Source organism: Myxine glutinosa, chromosome 2 (assembly GCF_964187855.1).
Source record: "Myxine glutinosa chromosome 2, kmMyxGlut1.1, whole genome shotgun sequence".
Classification (NCBI taxonomy): Eukaryota; Metazoa; Chordata; class Myxini; order Myxiniformes; family Myxinidae; genus Myxine; species Myxine glutinosa.
In genome coordinates this window covers 11,010,886-11,035,291 of record NC_136262.1, presented here as the reverse complement: position 1 = coordinate 11,035,291, position 24,406 = coordinate 11,010,886, and the positions used below count along the sequence as shown (strand labels likewise).

Below are 24,406 nucleotides of genomic sequence, written 5' to 3'. Positions count from 1 at the left end.
TTTTGACCCTTGGAATTTGGACCAGGGGAATTTGGACCAGAGTTCCTATACCAAGGGCTTTTTTATCTTGGGCATTTGGAACCGGGGCATTTTGGCCGGAGGAATTTACACTTGTGGTTCATATAACTTATTTTGTATGTATGGAAACATAAGGCTCATGGTAGAAAACATCTTGATATCAAAATTTCAACTTAATATTTTTAAACATCTTAAAAACACTTTTTGAGATTCAAACTGATAGGAATGTCCCACCTTCATGGGATGTGTGTGTGCACGAAATATTTTTTTCTGAGTGACGACCATCGGCCGCCTGCTTTAAGGGAGGGCAAAATGCTCTGCTAATCCCCTGCTGAGAGAGGATCAAACCCCTAAAGTTATTTTTAATAATCCATTTATAATTAGCTATATTTAAACACATTCTTAGTTAGTTATAACCATCCATTTATAATTATCGATACACAAACATATTCTTGATTATTTATAATCATCCATTTGTAATTATCGATACATAAACACATTCTTGATTATTTATAATCATCTATTTATAATGCGTGATATAAAAACACATTCTTAGTTATTAGTCCCCTACCGGTGTACACCGGAGGGGACTATAGGTTTGCACGCCGTCCGTCCATCAGTCAGTCCGTCCGTCAGTCTGTCAGTCCGTCACGCAAAGAACAGTTTTCCGGACTTTTTTTGGACGTGGAACATCCTGCAGCTGCAAGCCCCGTGTGAGTGTGTCTGTGTGTGAGACGGGCCCGTTTGTCCTGGGATTAAGTTAAGACTGTTTTTAAGGCTGCACTCTGTCCTCTTTTCTGAAATCATTGTGAATAGTGTAAATAAATCCTGTTATTCCTTTCTTCCCAATTCGATCGCCTGTGTGATTTCTCCATTGGCTAAGCGAGGTACGAATAAGATCGCTAGAACCGGGTTCACCAACTTAACGGCACGGATCTCGTGTACGCACCGCTCGGCGTCTCAGCACGCGTGATTCGTGCGGGGCCTATTTCCTCGTTTCTGGGCAGCGCGAGTAATTAGGTAATAGTGATTCTAGTCCTACGACCATATTTTGCGCTGTCCGGGAAGGACGTCACAGGTTCCGGGTCCCGTCGGCCAGTCAAAGACAAGGGGACTAATCCCCCCTTGATAATGGGAGAAGGCCGGGAGCGAGATCCGCAACAATATTCTTGATTATTTATAATCATCTATTTATAATGAGCGATATATAAACACATTCTCAGTTATTTATAATCATCCATTTATAATGAGCGATATATAAACATATTCTTGATTATTTATAATCATCTATTTATAATGAGAGATATATAAACAAATTCTTAGTTATTTATAATCATCCATTTATAATGAGCGATATATAAACATATTCTTGATGATTTATAATCATCCATTTGTAATTATCGATACATAAACATATTCTTGATTATTTGTAATCATCCATTTATAATGAGCGATATATAAACACATTCTTAGTTATTTATAATCATCTATTTATAATGTGCGATATATAAACCCATTTTTAGTTATTTATAATCATCTATTTATAATGAGCGAAATATAAACATATTCTTGATTATTTATAATCATCTATTTATAATGAGCGATATACAAACACATTTTTAGTTATTTATAATTATCCATTTATAATGATGATATATAAACATATTCTTGATTATTTATAATCATCTATTTATAATGAGCGATATATAAACACATTCTTAGTTATTTATAATCATCCATTTATAATTATCGATACATAAACATATTCTTGATTATTTATAATCATCCATTTATAATTATCGATACATAAACATATTCTTGATTATTTATAATCATCCATTTATAATGAGCGATATATAAACACATTCTTAGTTATTTATAATCATCTATTTAATAATTAGCGATATATAAACACATTCTTAGTTACTTATAATCATCTATTTAATAATTAGCGATATATAAACACATTCTTGATTATTTATAATCATCTATTTATAATGAGCGATATATAAACACATTCTTCGTTATTTATAATCATATATTTAATAATTAGCGATATATAAACACATTCTTGATTATTTATAATCATCTATTTATAAAGAGCGATATATAAACACATTCTTAGTTATTTATAATCATCCATTTATAATGAGCGATATATAAACATATTCCTAGTTATTTATAATAATCTATTTATAATGAGCGATATATAAACACATTCTTAGTTATTTATAATCATCTATTTATAATGAGCGATATATAAACACATTCTTAGTTAGTTATAATCATCCATTTATAATTATCGATACATAAACATATTGTTGCGGTTTTGAGTTTGTACAATAAAGGTTAAATTTCCCCCTCATAGTTTAGTCACACAACAACATGTAGCCTCGCAATAGTTCAGTTATTTCTTAGTATGTGTGAGAATAGTTCTTTTCCTGTGTTAGTCTTGCATTGAGTAGAATAATGAGAGGAGGTTCCTTCATTGCCTTATGCCGCCTCCATTGCCTTATGCCACCTTACGCCTCCTTATGCTGCCTTTGGCTTTTTGGCGCGAATTAGCACGAGGCAGGCCTGGCAAATCGAGCAGGGACCGAATGAGGGCGGCGGAGAGGCTGACGGTAAGCGCGAGCCGCCAATCAGGGCTCAAAGGGAGTGGCTGCGGCAATGCGTCACAGGGTGTGGTTGGAACATTCGAGAGGGCTCAGGGTGTGGCAATAAAACCCGTTGCACGAAGCCCCCACCAGGAGTCCTTCTGTGGAGAGGTGAGCTTGCAGTTCTGCGAAGGGAGGCGCTTGACTGAGTATTGATGAGAGTTACGAGTTCGGAGAAAAGATGCGCGTGAACCCAGCTATAAGCGCTCGTACCAAAGTGGCGCTCGGTTGAGCTTGAGGCCAAGCCTCTATTGGGTTACGCGAGTGATAGCGCGCCGGTAACTAAACGCGCTGTGGAAAACCGCCAAGCCGGCGAGAGATGCGTACATTTCTCTCCTGCCTGCTGTGACCTGTGCTGAGAGGCGCGCTCCAAGGGTCCCTTCCACCACCTGCTTGCCATCTTCACTGGACGTGCTGTGACCGTGGAGAGCCACGCTGGGCGAAGCCGTTCCTGGATGACCAAGGCAGCGAGTGAACACCATCCTACCTGCATTCCCCCTTTGTGAGTGTGATCGGGCCCATGTCTGGGCTTAATATAAGACTGCTTAAGTTCTGCTCTGTGTCCGCTTTCTACCGACTTGTACATATAAGAGTAAATAAGAATTCAATAGTGTTCTTCCTTTATTCGACCGTCTCGTGTTTTCCATCATTGACTAAGCGTGGTACGAATAGAACCGCTCTAATCGGGTTCCAATATTAACGGTAACTGCACGGACCACGTGATACGCAATCCGCTCGGTGTACCCAAATTACACGTGGCTCGTACGAGGCATGATTCCCCGCTTCCGCGGCGGCGCAGGTATTTAGGTACGTGCGAGACTTGTCCTGAAACCCTACCTTGCGTTTGCCCGGAAGGGGCGTTTCAAGTCTCGGTTACGCCGGCCCAGAAAGAACAATGGGCTCAATCTCCCCCCTGGTAAGGGTAGGAAGGGCGGCGGAAAACCGTAACAATATACTTGATTATTTATAATCATCGATTTATAATTATCGATACATAAACATATTCTTGATTATTTCTAATCATCCATTTATAATTATCGATACATAAACATATTCTTGATTATTTATAATCAGCCATTTATAATTATCTATCCATAAACATTTTCCTAGTTATTTTTAATCATCTATTTATAATGAGCAATATATAAACACATTCTTAGTTAGTTATAATCATCCATTTATAATTATCGATACACAAACATATTCTTGATTATTTATAATCATCCATTTGTAATTATCGATACATAAACACATTCTTGATTATTTATAACCATTTATTTTTAATGTGCGATATAAAAACACATTCTTAGTTATTAGTCCCCTACCGGTGTACACCGGAGGGGACTAAAGGTTTGCACGCCATCCTTCCATCAATCCGTCAGTCCGTCAGTCCATCCGTCAGTCCATCCGTCAGTCTGTCAGTCCGTCACGCAAAGAACAGTTTTCCGGACTTTTTTTTCCTAAACTCTTAATGCTAATGTTTTAAAACTTGGTACATGGTTTCCTCATGATAAGTTACAGATCATGTTTGAACTTCACGGCGTTTCGATCATTTTTGACAAAGTTATGGCACTTTGAACTTTGGTAATTTCCCCAACAGTTTTCCGGACGACAGACTGCCGGTAGGGGCCATGTATTGCAGCGCAATACTCAGAATGCTTGTTTATAATCATCTATTTATAATGAGCGATATATAAACACATTCACAGTCATTTGTAATCATTTATAATTCACTATATATAAACATATTCTTAGTTATTTATAATCATCTAGAATTATCGATATATAAACATATTCTTAGTTATTTATAATAATATATTTATAATTATCTATACATCAACACTTGCTTAGTTATCTATTTCAATAAAGCCCATGTCCAGGCATTATATTCAGTTCAGTTAGATACTGTACGTATACAGTTCTCGTCTTTTTTATATTCAGCGTTGTATCTATATTTGTTCTTTTTCATATAGTGATGCAAAACAGCAGTTTAGTATGCATGCATGTATGTATGTATGTATGTATGTATGCATGTATGTATGTATGTATGTTTGCATGCATGAAGGTATACCTTATTCACAAAAGTATTGGGACAGTAAAATAATATTATGGATATTCATAACTTTTCGTCCAATTTTCCATGTTACAATTTTTTTATATTGCTGACACACATTTTATGAAACCTCTCGCATGTTTTAAAAAACTCTTAACACACCATATAATACTTTAATGCAAACATCCAAGTTTTGCAAAACTCTTGATACAGTTTCATTTGTTTACATAAAAAAATGAAATTTTAAGTCTCCTTTTCAATTTATGAAATTACAATCCTTAAGTTAAAAGCATGTTTCTCATTTTATTGTCCTTTCAGCAAACCTCTAATTTTTTTCGAAACGCACACTGCTCATTATCGATAATTGCTTTATCTATGTGTAAACCAGGTGATACTAAATTGCTATTCATGTCAGCACTGTTTTGAAAGCCGATTGTACAAAACCAAAGCAGTGTGTGAAAACATGGAGCAAGCAGTTCGACAGCGAGGTAGTCGCGGTTGTGGTCGTGGTCGGGTGTTGCTTGCCGAACTGGGCATGGTCAGGGTCGAAGCCGAGGAAGGGGTCAAGAACATTCTGTTAGAACTAGGCTGTCTGCTGTTTCTAATGAAATAAGGGCAACAATAGTTGACCACATCATAAACAGGTTTGACCATGAGAGAAGCTGAGTCTGTGGTTCAAGCAAATCTAAAAAGGTCCATGTGGCAAACATAAACTGAGTATTCCGCTGTTACGTGCTCCTCCCCGACCCCCGGTCACGGTGTACCTCCGAGCCCCGAGGGGAGTCACGGCAGAAAAATGTGTTATTCTGTATGTCAAAGATGAATGGTGAAGCCACACCAATTGTTACCCACAAACAAATATTGTATTAAGATCACACAAGAATAACAGTACAACAACAATAGTAATCACTTGTACAATCAATATATATTTCCTATGATGGTACCATCAGGTTCGTACAATATAACTCACTGTGCTCCAAGTGAGCGAAAAGAAGAATATTCCCCAATGTCTCTATTCCAGCATCAAGCCCAAGTCGATCCGCTCCAGCGATCGTCAGAACGATGTCCAATCGAGACCAGAATCCCATTCGGGTGACAGTCACAGTCACGCGGCCAAAGCTGCGCAAAGGTGCCCTCAAGGCAATGGGGAAATCCAAAGGCGCCCTCCAGGCGACTGGGAAATCACACCCTCGGGTATGGACGTTTCACGGCTCAAAACCGGCGAACCACAGGTTTACCTTCAAAATCCAAGTTACACACACACACACACACACACCAGATAAACGTCTGGATGTGGTGAAAATGGTTGAAGCAAAGCGAAAAACCTTGCGCGATGCGCAAAGCGTGCGAGTCAGAATGGCCGACGGCCCGTTCTCGAGGCATAATGGCACGACGATGATTCTCCTCGGAATCAACCGCCAAAACCTGACACGCAGGTTGATCTGTCACAGCGATAACAACTCTGTCGCAAGAATCCCTTTCCTGGGAAACCCGAAGTTCGCTAGTGACCTTCGTTCGTCAACGTTTGCTCCAGACCTCGAAGCAGCTAGGCTTCTTCCCCGACTCACTCGCTCCGCCTTCTCCTCCTCCTCTTCCTCTTCATCGTTGTCCGGTTCCGGTTTCATTTAAAACATTGACTTTTTTACCTTTTGAAAATAGTAACCTCCATCTCCCTTAAACGACAACAATAATAGTACATGGAATCAAAAATATTTACAGTGGATGAAAACCACAACAACGGAAGTGACGAATCCGTAACATCCGCACAGAGAACCGTATTTTCTTTCTTTTCCCGTTCTAAGTACAGCAACGTAAAATCTATTTTGACAGAAGGATATACTGTATGTTTTAGTTATTTAGTCGTGATGATATTATTTAATCTTGTTTTGATTATTAAATTAATGACCTCTCGTCATTTCATTGAAAGTATTTCCTTTGATGCAAGTTTGTGTTGTTGTTTTTTGAAAAATGTGTCAATAAAACTGGGCATAAGTTTGGAGTTTTGCATGTCTAACGAGCTTTTGTAAATAGAGTTGGTGGTTTTGAGTTTTGTGTTAACAGTTTTGAAAACTGTGCCATTAGTTTGAATAAATGTGCGTAAGCAACAGAAAAAAAACCTGTAAACGATGCCTTTTTGTGCTGTTTTGTCGAATTTGTGTTCCTGTAGCTCAGATGTTATTGTCATGGGGAATAAAATGCTACCCATCGCAACCCTCTTATGGTTAAACTGCCAAAATCAAGACTCTCTGCTCACCTTCATTCCTCTTTTCTCCCATCTCTGGAACAAACTCCCTCACTCTCTCAATCACACTCCTCCTTCCAGGTCTTTAAAACAGCTGTTCACCACCATGTCTTGTCTTCACCCATCCAAAACCTTCATCTGTACTACCCCCGTTAATTCACCCCAGATCCATTTTTTTGAAATTCCAATTTCTTTCCTGGAAGTCCTAGCTGTGTCCATGTGTTTTTTTTTTTTAACCTCTCCCACCCTCCCCCCTCTCCCATGCCTCCTCCCCCCAAGCCCCCTCCCTCCCACAGATCTCCCGATGTCCCTGCAGTCTCAAATGTTGTACTTGTGTGCTTCTCTCTATCTCCCCATCTTGCCTCCGGCTCCCTTTATCTTATGTTTTATGTGTCGGTTTGTCTTTTTGTGATTAATGTTAGCTCTTACACGAGCCTCGATCTTGTATACAAACAACAACAACTAAAAAAAATCACCGATGATAGCTCCAAACACCCAAAAATTTTTTATTCAATTTCTAATAAGGTGTCATTGCTATCTATATATAGTGCTAAATAGTGGTAAATGTCCAACATAACATTGCTCCTTCAAAGCAATTGCATGTTTCCTCGTGGATTGCGGTTGTGTTCCTTGGGTTGAATTCCAAGTGGTCCCGTAGTGTTTTCAGTGCATTTCATTGCGGCCTTTAGAGTGGCCATTGTTAAACGTTGTTCGGAATCCTTTACCTAACTGACACAGCAGTATTCAATGATGCATTGTCATGCCGCTAAAGCCCATATGCAAAAACAATTATCAGGACAGGTTAAATATTGTTCGTGTGGATAATTTTTGGAGTTCAAAGAAGTGAAAGAATTTAGAGGGAACAGCCAAAAAAAAAGGATATTTTTGCTTCATAAACATCGACTAAATAAATGAAACTTCCTTGCAATGTAGATTAGCAAAACTATTACGTCATCATGGTTTGGATAATTAAAAGAAAAAAATTATGACTGGAAAACCAAAAAATTAATGGTTAGTTGACATATGTATCTCATGCGTACCAACATGACCATTTAAATAAGGGATTAGGGCCTTCATACAAGGTAATACAAACACATTAATGATACATCAATGAATTCCATTTTAACTGTATTCATCGTGACATTAAACTGTTTGTTGCAGTTGAGAATGTTTGATACCAATCAAGATGGCAAGCTTGGTCTTTCCGAAATGGCCAGGTGAGTGATATCAAAGTTGGGAGAATTAAAATGTATTTTTTGTCATGAAACAAATACCTTATCATTAAGGAGAGTTCCCCAGGAGAAAAACACTTAAAAGCCGTGTGTGTGTGTGTGTGTGTGTGTGTGTGTGTGTGTGTGTGTGTGTGTGTGTGTGTGTGTGTGTGTGTGTGTGTATGTGTTTATGTGTTTATATGTGCATATACAGGGTTGCCCAGAAGTAATAGGGCAGTCAGAGAATCCTCATTTAAGCGTAAATTTTTTATTAGCAGAACATAATATATGTATGCAATGTATGTGCAGAACATAATATATGTATGCAATGTATGTGCAGAACATAATATTTAGACACAACAAACCAGAGGCTGTTACAAAAATTGTGCAAAGTGCTGCCCATTCTCATTGACGCATTTATCAATAATTGTTTTCACCACAGAGTAGCATAACCTTCCAACATAAATCCAAAGTCATTTGTGCACAAGTAACAACAATTTTCTGTTTAAGTTGCTCAATTGTCCGGGGTTTCTGAGTGTAAACCGCATTCTCTAGAGTGCTCCAGAGGAGCAAATCCGGTGGAGTAAGATCTGGTGATCGGGCAGGTACTCAACTTGTCCATGGCAGGTACTCAACTTGTCCACGGCGACCAATCAACCGCTGAGGGAAATGTTCATCCAACCAATTGTACGCAACGATACTGTAATGGGCTGGTGCCCCATCATGCTGGAACCACATTTCGTCAATATTCGGCCAGCTAGCTACAGCTGTAAGAAATTCGTTGTTCAGCATGGCCACATAACTCTCACCTGTCACTGTTTGGTCAAAAAAAGAACGGGCCCACGAGACCAGAAGCACAAATCCCAACCCAAACGGTGACACCTGGGGTGTTGACATCCTTTTCAATTTCAACGTGTGGATTTTCACTTGCCCAATAAACAGTGTTGTGCCGATTGACATGGTCACTCAACTTAAAAGTTGCTTCATCACTCCAAAATGTTTTTTCAGGAAAGGTGTCATCCTCTACACATTTTTGTCTAAAAACTTCGCAAAACTCCACTCGCCGATCTATATCGTCTTCAGTCAGAGCCTGGAGCAAATGAGGATGATCTGGTTTCAAGTTGAGCTCGTGAAGTATCCTCTGAATAGTGCAGGCCCATATGTCATAACAATATTGTTTGTGTTTTTTGTTTGTTAAAATTGATTTAGCAATGGATTCTGCTTCAGAATATTATAGAGATGTAAAAAAAATAGGGTTCCATTTTTTCTTTTACGTCTAATAGGTAGTAATTCGAAGAAATCCAAGATGGCCGCCATAAAATTTGGAAAATACACTTTTGTGCATATCTTTGTATCTAGATATCATATAAACATGAATAATATGTCCTTTTATATGTTTTCAGACCCAAGGAAGCCATTTCTGCCATTGTTTTTACAGAAAAATGCAAGGAAAATAAAATAGTGGACATATACCAGCCAAAGTGGGGTCGGCCGGCATGAAATCGGTTAATTAAGTTTCCACCATCTAGTTAAGGTCTGGTTTTGACTGTGTTGACGAAATGTGAATCTGAATAGTAGTATCTATCTTTGCAGGACCGACGACAGTTCAAGAGTGTCTAGAAAATTACACCTACCTTCAAGATGAGTGACTCACCACCCAGGAAGATTGAGAAGTCAGTAGATTTCGGACTTTGTTTTGTATGCCAAATGGCCATAGGGCAAACAGACTATACAACCTTTGTAACGAAACCAAAACTCTCCTCTGTCGAGAAACTGATGGCAGGTGCTGAGGAACAGTACACGTATGGTGAAACAAAGTTTGCATCATTGAATAGACGTTTGCAATATTCCTCTGCTGAAGAATTGCTCGCAAAAGGTCTCCGCTACCATAAAGCTTGTTACAAAGATGTTACCAATAAGATGCACATTGATCGAGCAAAGGCTAGGTTTGAGAAAGGAACAACATCAGGCAGTGCCGCAGAAATCCGACTGAAAAAGAGAGGACGACCAAGTTCTAGTGATCTAGGGGAAAGCACGTCAACATCCAGAAGGTGTTCCCGAGAACAGACATTTGACGCGCTCAGATGTGTCATATGCCAGGAAGACAGAGGAAGTGAACTACACAATGTGTCAACAAAGAACATGGGACTCCAGATCAGAAACATTGGCCAAGAAACAAGTAATGACAATCTGAAAGTGAGACTGAACAGTGTCATAAGTTCGCCTGACCCATTGCAAGCAATGGCTGAGGACATGAAATATCATTTACCATGTGTAGTTAAGGCCAAACGTGCTATAGTTAAGACGGAAAAACAAACAGAAACAACCAATGTTAACTTTGGTCAGGTGTTATCAGACCTTGAACTCATTGAAATTGTTGAAACTGCGTTGAATGATACTACTGAAAATGCTGTGCTGAATATGAATGAAATTCATGTAACCTATGTCAATTTACTTAAGGAGCACGACTTTCCGGTCTCAGACAACCATAGTTATAAGCCATACCTGAAACAATTGATCCCAGACAACATTGCCGATGTTCATTTCAGCCGGCCCTCAAACAAAACAAAGCCAGAGCAGATTCTTTCCACAAAGCTCAAAGACCACATGATATCAAGCACAATTACAGCAGACAGCATCAAAGACGATTTTAAAGTACTTTTGCGAGCTGCGAAAATATTGAGGAAAGACATCGCATCTTCCCCAGCATGGAAATTTAATGGAACCTTTGCTGATTACAAGCCACCCCCGATGCTCAACATCTTCTGCAAGCATGCAGTCATGGGAACAAGGAAAGTAGGAAATAGCAACAGGGAGGACTCCATTGGTGTGAGTGCATCATTGTTGGCGCAGCACTTTGTCGGTGCTTATAAATCTGACCGACAGGTATCGTACGAACCAAGAAGCGAGGATGGATCATTCAAACAACGATTTGAAACTCCATTGAGTGTGGGCTTAGCTCTCGACATACACAAAAACACACGATCCAAGGCGCTTGTAGAGAAACTTGCACATCTGGACCTCGCCATCTCCTACAAAAAGGTCATGGAGATTGAGACCAGCATTTCCAACTCCGTACTGAAGCAAATGGAGTCCACCGGAGGCATCTGTCTACCACCATGGTTGGTTCAGGACACGTTCGTCTGGTTTGCCATGGACAACATCGATTTTCTAGAGTCAACTCCTTGCGGGATGAATACCCTTCATGGTACAGCAATTGCGATCTACCAGCCTGTATCACCGGAGAAATCACCCATGATACCACCAATTGAACTTGACCGGTCATCAAAAGCTCAAACGATACATGATGCAGTTGGCTGTAAAACGTTGACCTGCAAGAAGCCAGCACCCGAGAAGAGAAAGAGCGACTGCAAGCTGCTCACATCAAAACCCGAGACAGACAAGAACAAGAAAACCGATATGACCTGGATGATTGGATGCCTGAACTTCGAGGAAGAAGGAGAAGTTGACGTCAAACTCACAGCTCCGGGGACGTGGGGAGCCTTCAATTCCTTGCTATCTTCGTCCAGTGAGAAGACCAATGTTGCTCTCGTTCCTCCGTTGATAAGGTCGCCTCCTACAGACTATGATACACTGTACACGGGTCTGATGAGAGCTCACAACATCACAACTCGTGTTATGGGGAGTGAGGCAATCACAGTCATGACTCTCGATTTGCAGCTATACGACCTGGCGATGAAGCTGTGGGTGGAACGCGAGGACATCAGGAAGCAATTCCTCTTCCGACCTGGTGAGCTACATGTTGTGTTTTGGGCCTTAGCTGCATTAGGAAAATACGTGGAAGGGAGTGGAATTGATCAGGCATGGGTCGAGGCTGGACTTTTCTCGCCAACCACAGTGAGCCAAATACTAAATGGGAGGCACTTGTATCGAGCTCTGGAGGCACACATGGTAACACTGATCGCTTTGTACAACCTGTACTTCCAGAGATTCCTGGCAATGGAACCTGAAGAAAGGGCCTATCTGAACGAGTCATCTGTTCGTCTGGGAGAGGCATATCAGAGAGACATCAGCGGGAGCATGGAGCCAGAGAAGAATCTATGCGACATTCTCAAAAAAACATTGGCCATGATGGAGTCCAGAGATATGACCAAAAAACTGGAACAATTTGAGGTCAGCACAAACAAGATACAGCGCTTCATCCTGAACTACATGAAACAGTTTGAGACTATCCTTCTGTTCATTAGAAGTACAAGACAACGTGATCTGCTGCTGCATATGGAGAGCATCGAGTCTCTCACGAAGTACTTCTTCGCTCACGATCATCTAAACTATGCTCGGTTGCTCCCTCTCTACATTTCAACAATGCAGGAGACTGAAAAGCAGCACCCAGAACTGTGGAGGGAATTCATGAAAGGGAACTTCTGTGTGACAAAAGGATTGGCAGGCTTCACATCAATAGCCCCAGACCATGGCATTGAGCAAGAAAACCGTACACTGAAGGTGATTGGAGGAATCGTAGGGATAACTCAAAATGAGAAGGCGCTTGACAAGTTCTTCCTCATTGCACCTGAGCTGTCAAAGTCACTGCACGAGTTTGCGGAGGGATATGGTCTTGGTGAAAACCAGAGCAGAAAACAACACCACGAAATCACGGGGGGAAAGCTTTCCCGGGTGATGAGCCATGCCTCCAAGCTTTCTAGGGTGTTCCGTGAACATGGCGATCCATTTATGGAAGAGGAAGTAGACGAGGTCTACAACCTGCTCACCAAAGAAGTCATGAATGAAAAAGTGTCCAGCGACATCTTAGAGCGCGACGAGATCGGACAACAGATGTTCCAGCAATTTGCCACAGATCGTTTAGCTGAGGGAAAACTTTCTGTGTGGGACAAAATGACGAAAAGAAAACTTCGAACATTCAAGAGTTCGAATGCCACAACAGAAGTGAGATCGGGCGACAAGCTGATCAAAGTCAAAGAAGAGCGAGGATTGTTGCAGAGGTTCATCGTTATCTCACGGAGCCGACCAGAGCTCGACCTGAAAGAATGTATTGGCACCTATGAATTTGGCATCGTTCCACGTTCTTTATTTGCATCTGATGGATCCCTCTTGTTGGCATACGACAAGGCAAAAATCCTTCGTCAACTTGAGCATCTGGCTGAGCCTGAAGAGCAGGATGTACATGATCCACCAGGAGAACCTATTTCGACAGAAATCAATGAGCATCAAGACGCGGGAATTGCCGCTTTGAATGATGCAGCAGCACACGCTGGGGAAGAAACTAATGACCCATCAACTGACTATGAAATCTCAAGCCAAAATTTGCAGGAACCCTCTCAGATCAGCCAAAACCCAGACACAACCACAAGATCAGGAGTGATCAATGAAAACGAGACTACTTCTCGCCATAGAGTGATAATCATTGATGGCATGGCTCTTGTTAACGGGATCTCCAAAACAGAACAAATGATTACATGCAGTGACTTTGCTCAATCGTTCATTGAACGCCTCGAAAATATTGCCGTGCATTATGATGACGTGAGGTTGGTATTCGACCGATACATCGATAACTCACTGAAAGACAAAATGCGCCTAAAGAGGACAAAGGGGAAATCAACATACTATCACGTCAGGGATAGTACATTGATCCAGAAGATTTCACTCAAAGATTTCCTTTCCAATGTGAAGACCAAGGCAGAGCTTACAGAGTACTTGGCTGTGAAGTGTCTATCTTACAGCAAGGCTCATCCAAACAAGTTGAAGAAGTTCATGGTGACATCAGGAACTAAGACCACGGGCAACACTGAAGTTCCAGACAGTCTACTCACGCACAGCCAAGAAGAGGCCGATACACTCTTAATTCTGCATGCTCTCACAGTCGACAAAGATGCAGAAGTTATCATTGATTCGCCAGATACCGATATCTTCCTCCTACTGATTCAGAGATTTCACGATCTACCACCTGCTACGAGGTTTCTCACTGGGAAGGGAAAGTTGAGGAGGAGCATTGCAGTCCAACCTATTCATGGCATGCTAGGAGAGAAACGTGCGTCTGCAATACTTGGATTCCACGCATTCACGGGAAGTGACATGTCTGGAAGGTTCGCTGGCAGGAGCAAGGACTGGTGCTTTAAGGTCTTCATGACATGTGACAACAAGATATGGGAGGCTCTGGAGTCTTTGGGACAAACTGATCCGTCACCAGAAGTGTGTTCCCAGCTGGAACGCTTCGTCTGTCTGCTGTACAAGTCTAAAGTTCACACGAAAGTAAACGAGCTTCGCTGGTTCTTATTCTCCAACCGTGCTGCTGAGGGAGAGAGTCTTCCACCTACCACTGGTTCGCTAAAGTTACACGTTCAGCGAGCACATTATATCGCAATGATATGGAGAAAGGCAGCAGAAAGCCATCCGTCCCTTCCATCACCTGTCGAGTATGGTTGGCAGTTACTTTCGGATGATGGGGTTTATGCCCCAAGTCGATGCCTGAATCCTCCAGCCCCAGAAGCAATAATGAATCTCGTGAACTGTGGGTGCAAGAAAGGGTGTATGGGAAGATGTAGCTGTCGCAATAACAATATTCCTTGTACTGAAGTTTGTGGGTGTGTGGGTTACAGTTGTAACAACAAAGCAAACATCAATGAACCGCGTGTGATAGATATGGATGAGGATGAATGAGGCATTCGTTTATGTGATCGTTTATGTTCATTCATCGTTTATGTTTAGGTGTGTGTGTATGTGTGTGCGTGTGTGTGTGTGTGTGTGTGTGTGCGTGTGCGTGTGTGTGTATTCAAAATAAATGTTATCAGTGAAGATTGTTTATTGAATCGATTCTAATTGGGAAATTATACGATCCGATTTCACGACGGCCGTCTCCATTTTGGCTGGTATATTGCCCACTATTTTAATTTCCTTGCATTTTTCTGTAAAAACAATGGCAGATATGGCTTCCTTGGGTCTGAAAACATATAAAAGGACATATTATTCATGTTTATATGATATCTAGATACAAAGATATGCACAAAAGTGTATTTTCCAAATTTTATGGCGGCCATCTTGGATTTCTTCGAATTACTACCTATTAGACGTAAAAGAAAAAATGGAACCCTATTTTTTTTACATCTCTATAATATTCTGAAGCAGAATCCATTGCTAAATCAATTTTAACAAACAAAAAACACGAAATTACTAATCGCCCTAGACTAGAATGGATGTTCTTGAAATGCCAAATTCTTGTTTAGCTCACCTGGTAGACTTTTTTGGACTTCGGCTAAAAGCAGCTTCAACAACCTGTTTGTTTTCTTCGGTGCAGATACACCTTGGTCTTCCAGGTCTTACCAACTATACAAGTCTTTAACTGAACCAGTGGTTTCAAAGCGCTTGATAAGTTTGGCCACTGTGTCTCGTTTTATTAACCGGTGAAAATGCTCTTCAAAAATGCGGCACATCTCACTCTTATTCTCCGTCTCACTCTTATTCTCCGTCTCACTCTTATTCTCCGTCTCACTCTTATGCTCCGTCTCGCTCTTATTCTCCGTCTCGCTCTTATTCTCCGTCTCGCTCTTATTCTCCGTCTCGCTCTTATTCTCCGCCTCGCTCTTATTCTCCGTCTCGCTCTTATTCTCCGTCTCGCTCTTATTCTCCGTCTCGCTCTTATTCTCCGTCTCGCTCCTATTCTCCGTCTCGCTCTTATTCTCCGTCTCTCTCTTATTCTCCGTCTCGCTCCTATTCTCCGTCTCCCTCTTATTCTCCGTCTCGCTCTTATTCTCCGTCTCGCTCTTATTCTCCGTCTCGCTCTTATTCTCCGTCTCGCTCTTATTCTCCGTCTCGCTCTTATTCTCCGTCTCGCTCTTATTCTCCGTCTCGCTCTTATTCTCCGTCTCGCTCTTATTCTCCGTCTCGCTCTTATTCTCCGTCTCGCTCTTATTCTCCGTCTCGCTCTTATTCTCCGTCTCGCTCTTATTCTCCGTCTCACTCTTATTCTCCGTCTCACTCTTATTCTCCGTCTCATCTTATTCTCCGTCTCATCTTATTCTCCGTCTCCTCTTATTCTCCGTCTCACTCTTATTCTCCGTCTCACTCTTATTCTCCGTCTCACTCTTATTCTCCGTCTCGCTCGTATTCTCCGTCTCGCTCTTATTCTCCGTCTCACTCTTATTCTCCGTCTCATCTTATTCTCCGTCTCATCTTATTCTCCGTCTCGCTCTTATTCTCCGTCTCGCTCTTATTCTCCGTCTCGCTCTTATTCTCCGTCTCGCTCTTATTCTCCGTCTCGCTCTTATTCTCCGTCTCACTCTTATTCTCCGTCTCACTCTTATTCTCAGTCTCACTCTTATTCTCCGTCTCACTCTTATTCTCCGTTTTGTAAAATGTCTTCACAACAAAGACACGCTGTTCACCTGTGTAACGTTGGTAATTATGGTCCTCCATGGTTCAAATCTTCCACTTTTGGGGATTCTGAAATCAAAATAATTTTCAATTAACAACATCAAACAAAAATCAATTAATAATCAAAATAATAACAATAAATTCTAAAACAATAATAAAATTGTAGTGACTATTGTTCCGCCAACTGCCCTATTACTTCTGGGCCACCCTGTATGTGTGTGTGTGTGTGTGTGTGTGTGTGTGTGCATTTGAATGTGTGTGTGTGTATGTGTGTGCGTTTGAATGTGTGTGTGTGTGTGCGTGTGTTTGATTGTGTGTGTGCGTTTGAATGTGTGTGTGTGTGTGTGTGTGCGTTTGAATGCGTGTGCGTGTGTGTGTGTGTGTGTGCGTGTGTTTGAATGTGTGTGTGTGTGTGTGTGTGTGTGTGTGTGTGTGTGCGTTTGAATGTGTGTGTGTGCGTGTGTGTGCGTTTGAGTGAGTGTGTGTGTGTGTGTGCGTTTGAATGTGTGTGTGTGTGTGCGTTTGAATGTGTGTGTGTGTGTGCGTTTGAATGTGTGTGTGTGTGTGTGTGCCTTTGAATGTGTGTGTGTGCGTTTGAATGTGTGTGTGTGTGTGTGTGTGTGTGCGTTTGAATGTGTGTGTGTGTTTGTGTGTGTGTGCGTGTGTGTGTGTGGGTGGGTGCGTTTGAATTTGTGTGTGTGTGTGTGTGTGTTTGAATGTGTGTGTGTGTGTGCTTTTGAATGTGTGTGTGTGTGTGTGTGTGTGTGTGTGTGTGTGTGTGTGTGTGTGTGTGTGTGTGTGTGTGTGTGTGTGTACACTGCATAAAGGTCATAAAGCTTACGAGATGATTTTTAAAATATCAATAAACCTATCTACTTTGATTTTTAATTTATTAGAAATAGCACTTTTATAAACAAGAGAGATCATTTAAAGAACCTCGTCAGGGCATATCAATTACAGTCGATCTGAGAACCAGTGCGGACTCAAAACTCACTCACCCACTCACTCGCTCACTGACACAGTGCACACAATGGTTTCACAATGGTGTAGCGGTTACCGGAAGCATGACACAATTACCTTGCACCGGCCGATGACGCAACCGGCGAGCGGTCACTTGTGCGGACTCGCCCGGGCGTGTCCAGACTTGCCTTTCCCGGGCGAACACTTGTCTTATCTATTTGCATACCACGCCCCGCCTGAGAGGCGTGGCTTTTGTGTGTTGAACTTTACTTATAAATTGCCGCCCGTTCGATGGGCTGATTCAGTGCTTTTGAGTTCTTTCGAGTGAGCTGGAAATAAATAGCTCAGTGAAACTTCATTCCTGGCGTCGTTCATTTTGTCCGGTTTTATCGTGCGAGCCTAGCTCCCACAATTGGTGACCCCTTTTCAAGAACATGGCGATGGAGTCATCTGTAGCTTTGAAGCTCCCGGGCCTTTGGGAATCGCACGCAGCCGTCTGGTTCGCCCAAGCGGATTCTCAATTCGCCCTGCGGAACATTACGGAGGACACGATGCACTACCACCATGTGGTCTCCGCGCTCAACGCCTCCACCACGGCCCGGGTCCTGAACTTCCCACAGAACCTGCCGAACGCTGACAAATACGGCGCGCTCAAAGGCCTACTCCTCGGTGCGTTTGGACTCACGGAGACCGAACGCGCGCGACAACTACTCGACCTCCCGGAGCTGGGTGAGGCCCGTCCATCCGAGCGCATGGACCACATGCTGGCTCTACTCGGCGACCACAGCCCGGATTTCCTCTTCCGCTCCGCAAGCTGTTCCTCCGGCAGCTACCCGTGCAGGTACGGTTAGCTTTGGCTAACTCGCCCATCACGGACCCTCGCGCCCTGGCCAAGGAGGCCGATAAATTTTTCTCGGCCAGGCGACACGTCGGAGCGGCCGCCTGGAACCCTGGGCCGACCGAGGCAACGCCCGCGCCACGACCGGTGCCACCAGTGTTTTATTCAGTGGTATTTTACAACACGCTGTTTTTCTTCCGATTTAAAAGGCTTTTCTCAATTTCCTCTCCAACTCATTCCACGTCAAAAAAAAGAAATTCAATATCTTATACGTCTCCCTCACTACATGGTCTAAATTCACATTCATTCCATCCCTCCTCCATCGTTCTGAACCGGATTGCTAACTTGAAAATCACAACAAACCCAATTTGTTTTCAATGTTCGTCTTTCATTAATCATCCACTTTCTAAACTCCCCTCTTGCCCCTCCCCTCCAAATCCCCCCCCTTGCACATACACTCCTAAAGTCCCCCCTTGCCCTTCCCCTCCTAAACTCCCCCCTTGCCCCTCCCCTCCAAATCCCCCCCTTTCCCCTCCACTCCTGAACTCCCCCCTTGCCCTTCCCCTCCTAAACTCCCCCCTTGCCCCCCCCAAATCCCCCCCCTTGCCCATACACTCCTAAACTCCCCCCTTGCCCCTCCCCCCCATAAACTCCCCCCTTGCCCATCCCCTCCTAAATTACCCCCTTGCCCCTCACCTCCTAAACTCCCCCCTCACTCCTCCCCTTCAAAACTCCCCCCCAACCCCTCCCATTCAAATCTCCCCCATACCATTCCTCTCCAATTCTCCTTCCTCCCCCTCCTCCTCAAAGCTGCCTCCTCCCCACTTCGTCTCCCTTCTATCTCATACCTCCACCCCCCCCCAACCTTCAACTTTCCTCTGCCCCCCCTCAAACAACCCCTCACTGTGCCTCATCCCTTCACCATCAAACCTTTCATCCTCCTCATCCTTCCCTTTCTTGGAACTCTTCTGTAATCTCTGACACACTATCAACTGCTCTCCCTACCTCCCCCTCTCATCCTGCATCTTACCCTACTCCTCCCCTCCCCTGTCCTGTACCCGATGCTCCCCCTCTCTCTTCATTAATGGTATGGACCTCAAACATCCGGGGTCTTCGCTCAAACCTGACTGATCTCTCCATACAGGTTGCTTCTGACAATCCAGACTTGATCTGCTTAACAGAGACTTTCCTCCTTCAAGATGTCTCTGATTCCTTAATATCTCTTCCTGGTTACTCCCTCCTCCGGTATGATCGACCTGAGCCTCGTCCTGGTGGTGGGGTGGCTATCTTTATCAAAAACTCTCTTCCTCACTCTCCTTGCACTGCCCTCTCTCCTCCTCGCCCCCAGGAGTACCTCTGGTTACGGCTTCCTCTCCGCTCCCACCTTTTGTTCATATGTGTTCTGTACCGTCCCCCAAACAGTGATGACTCCATTTACATTTCACTGTCTGACAACATGGACCAACTTCTATCCACTCATCCCAACTCTCTCTTCCTCATATGTGGTGACTTCAACTGTCATCATGCCACCTGGTTGGGTGTGGGTTCCTCTCTCACCAGTCATGGCACCTCAGCAAAGGACTTCTGTGACTCACTGGGATTGACACAATTTGTCAATTTCCCGACCCGGATCTCAGCCAATGGAGTATCTTCTCTTCTAGACCTGGTTATGACAAACTTCCCTGCTAATGTCTGCTGCTCTTCTTCTGCTCCAATCGGTTCTTCTGATCATGTGCTTGTCAAAGTGGACATCTCTCTGGCCATTCTCAGAGAGCCTCCTCAGCGTCGACGAGTCTGGCATTTCACTCAGGCCGACTGGGACTGTCTTCAAGCAGCCATCAATCATCTGGACTGGTCTCCCATCTCCACTGCCTCTGACATCAATTCTTCCTGGGAATTCTTCCAAAGCAAACTGCTCTCTCTCATGCACAGATTTATCCCATCTCGTCTTCAGTTGTCTTACCCTTCCTCCCGTCCATGGTACACTGAATCTTGTGGTGAGGCAGTTGCCCTGAAACAACTTGCCTTTGCCTCTTGGAAGGCTAATCCAACTGAGGGCAATCTCAGTTCCTTCCACCAAGCTCGGAACAAGTGTGTGTCTACCCTCAGGAGTGCCAGGAAGCACTATCTCTCCTCACTCAATAATGAACTCTCAAACCTGTCTCCTTCCTCCAAATCCTGGTGGCGTCTGGTCAAATCCGTTTCTGGTGTTTGTTCCCCCTCCATCCCCTCCCTTACCTCAAATGGCCACACAGTTGACATCGCACGTGACAAAGCCGAATGCCTCAACTCTGTGTTTGCCTCAAAATCTTTAGTCCCAAACCCATCTCTCTCTGTTCCCACCTTTCCCAGTCGAACCCAACTGCTCCTGGACTCTGTGTCCTTCTCTCCTGACAAGGTGGGGGAGTTTTTGTCCAACCTCGACTCTGATTCTGCAACTGGACCAGACGGCATCAGCCCACGGGTCCTAAAATCCTGCTCTGCCCCTCTATCTCACCCTCTCTCTGTTCTTTTCACCCTATCGTTTGCTCAAGGTCACCTGCCAGCATCCTGGAAATCAGCAAACATTACCGCTTTACACAAAAAAGGTGCAAAAACAGATCCTTGCACCTACAGACCAATCAGCCTGCTCCCAATTATCAGCAAAGTCATGGAATCCATCATTGCTTCGGATATGAAATCTTTCTTCTCCAATGGCTTGATCTCTGATCATCAATTTGGTTTCAGACCAGGTCATTCTACTCTGGACATGCTGCTTCTGCTGTCTCAACAATGGATGGAGGTCCTCAATGCCAAACAGGAAATCAGAGCTGTCTCCCTTGACATATCACGTGCCTTCGATACGGTCAGGCACCCAGCTCTGCTCACCAAACTCTCCTCCTATGGTATCCATGGAAATCTCCATGCATGGCTTGCGGACTTCCTCTCTGGTCGTAGTCAACGTGTGGCCCTGAATGGATTTCTCTCATCTCCCCTTCCTGTTCAGGCTGGAGTTCCCCAAGGCAGTGCGCTGGGCCCTGTGCTGGTTCTGGTCTTTATCAATGATCTCTCCGACTCTCTGGAAAATCCTCTCTATCTCTTTGCTGATGACTCCACTCTCTGCCGCTCCATTCCTCTTCCCTCAGATCGGCAGTCTGCAGCCTCCTCACTCTCTGAAGACCTGGACAAAATCACAGACTGGTCAAACAAGTGGAACATGTCTTTCAATCCTGACAAATCTCACACTCTTACTATGTCTCTCCGAAAAGATCGACTGGACAACCCTCCCATCTACTCTCTCAACAATCCTCTCCAATAAGTTCTGTCGCTCAAGCTTTTGGGTCTCACTATCTGCCATGATCTTTCTTGGGAAAACCACATTTCCGAGCTGGCCTCCAAAGCCAGTCGCCGACTGGGCATCCTCCGTCGTGCGAAGTCCTTCCTCGGCGCTTCCGAGCTCCTCACCACATACAAGGCTTTCATCCGCAGCTCAATGGAATACTGCTCTCCCCTGCACTGTGGGCTGGTGCTCCTGCCTCACACCTAGCTCGGCTTCACGCTGATGAAACCAAAGCTTTCAGAATCATTGGAATCTCCCGCGATGAAGCTATCTCTGAGGGCCTTTCACTCACTCACCGCAGGCAGGTAGGTGGTCTTTCTGTCTTCTACCGACTCCTCTCCGGCTTTGCTCCCCCAGCTCTCTCTGTGCTCTGTCCCCCAAATATTCCTACAGGTCGCACAAGATCTGCCAGCAACCCTCTGATGGTTAAACTGCCAAAATCTCGGCTCTCTGCTCACCTTCACTCTTTCATTCCTCTTTTCTCCCGCCTGTGGAACAAACTCCCACACTCCCTTCAATCCCTCTCCTCCCTCCAGGTCTTTAAAACAGCTGTTCACCACCATCTCTATCTTCCCCCATCCATAACCTTGATCTTTTCTACCCCCACTAATTCACCCCAGATCCACCTTGTTTGAAATTCCAACTTCTTTCCTGGAAATCCTGGCAGTGTCCATATGTTTATACCTCTCCCACCCCCCCCCCTTCACATGCCTCCCCCCCTTCACATGCCTCCCCCCAAAGCCCTCTCCCTCCCACAGATCTCTCGATGTCTCCATGTCTCTGGGTCCCTGCTCTCAAATGTTGTGTTTGTGTCCTTCCCCCTCTCTCCCCATCTTGTCTACCGCTCCCGATGTTATTTGTTTTATGTGTCGGTTTGTCTTTCTGTGTGATTAATGTTCGCTCTTTCACGAGCCTCGATCTTGTATACAAAAAACAAAACAAAAAAAAACCGGGTGGCGGATGGCGAGCATGCGGCGATTACTGCCGCCTCAACGACGCCACCACCCCCGACCGGTACCCGATACCACACATACAGGACTTTTCCGCCCATTTGGCGTGGCGGGTGATCTTTTCCAAGGTCGACCTCATTCGGGGCTACCACCAGGTACCCGTCCGGCCGGCCGACGTGCCAAAGACGGCGGTAATTACACCTTTTGGCCTCTTCGAGTTCCTTCGCATGCCGTTCAGCCTTAAGAACGCGGCCCAGGCCTTCCAGCGGCTAATGCACAGCGTGCTGCGCGACCTCACCTTCCTCTTCGTCTACTTGGACGACATTCTCGTCGCCAGCACTTCCCGGGCGGAGCACCTCATCCACCTGCGCACGCTTTTTGAGCGCCTCGGCCAGCACGGCCTCATCATCAACCTGGCGAAATGCCAGTTTGACGTAACGGCCGTCGACTTCCTGGGGCACCGCATCACGAAGCGTGGGGCCGTCACGCTGCCTACCAAGGTGGAGGCAGTCACAAGTTTCCCGCGCCCCCGCTCCATCAAGGCCCTACAGGAATTTTTGGGGATGGTAAATTTCTACCACCGGTTCGTGCCTCGTGCCGCCCAACTCATGCGCCCCCTGTACGAAGCCCTCCGGGGCAAGCCGGCCAAGCACGACGTCACCTGGACCACATAGATGGACGCGGCATTCACGGGCGCTAAGCTGGCCCTCGCCAACGCGACCATGCTGCCGCACCCGGCGCTCGACGCACCCATCGCCCTCACCACGGACGCTTCCGTCTACACGGTGGGCGCCGTGCATGAACAGTGGGTGAACGGGGCTTGGCAACCGCTGGCCTTCTTCAGCCGGCAGCTTCGCCCTAACGAGCGCAAGTATAGCGCTTTCGACCGCGAGCTCCTCTGCCTTTACCTGGCCATTCGCCACTTCCGCCATCTTTTGGAGGGCCGCCCGTTCACGGCGTTTGTGGACCACAAACCCCTGGTCTTCGCCATGGCCAAGGTTACGGAGCCGTGGTCGGCCCGCCAGCAGCGCCACCTCTCCGCCGTGTCCGAATTTACGATGGACATCCGGCACGTCGCGGGCAAGGACAACGCTGTGGCCGATTGCCTCTCCCGGTCTGGCGCGAACGCCGTCCACCTGGGTGTGGACTTCGCCTGCATGGCGGCCGACCAGACCACCGACCCCACGGTGCAAGCCCTCCAGACAGCGGACACAGGCCTGCGGTTGGCCGACATCCCCTTCGAGGACACAGGCACGGTTCTCCTGTGTGATGTTTCCCTGGGCCAACTTCGCCCCATCGTGCCCACCGGATGGCAGCGGCACATTTTTGACGCCCTCCACGGCCTTTCCCACCCGGGCCGGAAAGCATCACAGAAGCTCGTGGCAGCAAAGTTCGTCTGGCACGGGCTCCGTAAGGACGTCCGTGACTGGGCCAACGCCTGTGTCGCCTGCCAGCGCGCGAAGGTCCACTGGCACACCCAGGCCCCGTTGGCACCATTCGACGTGCCTGCACGGCAATTCGACCACGTCAATGTGGACCTGGTGGGACCCATTCCCTCCTCGCGGGGCTTCACCCAACTCCTCACGATGGTGGACAGGACCACCAGGTGGCCAGAGGCCGTCCCGCTGGCATCAACAACATCCGCCGACGTGGCGCAGGCCTTCATTGGCACCTGGATTGCCCGTTTCGGCGCGCCCTCGGACATCTCCTCCGACAGAGGCCCGCAATTCGCCTCCGAGCTTTGGGGCACGGTCGCCCAGGCCTTGGGGGTCAAGCTACACCACACCACGGCCTACATCCCCAAGCCAACGG

The 24,406-nt window shown here is 45.2% G+C and overlaps 1 protein-coding gene across 2 annotated transcripts in view; it reads left to right on the top strand.

Annotated features, from left to right (window-relative positions):
* The window catches only part of LOC137422043 (calretinin-like), a 169,263-nt gene that overhangs the window by 118,041 nt on the left and 26,816 nt on the right, over window positions 1-24,406 (top strand). The window contains exon 7 of one of the 2 annotated variants that reach the window (XM_068108734.2): window positions 8,132-8,187. In XM_068108734.2, coding sequence (XP_067964835.1) covers window positions 8,132-8,187 — 56 coding nt within the window. Of the gene's footprint in view, window positions 1-8,131; window positions 8,188-17,726; window positions 18,329-24,406 lie in introns of those variants that run through there. The other variant, XM_078772992.1, reaches the window with a different exon arrangement.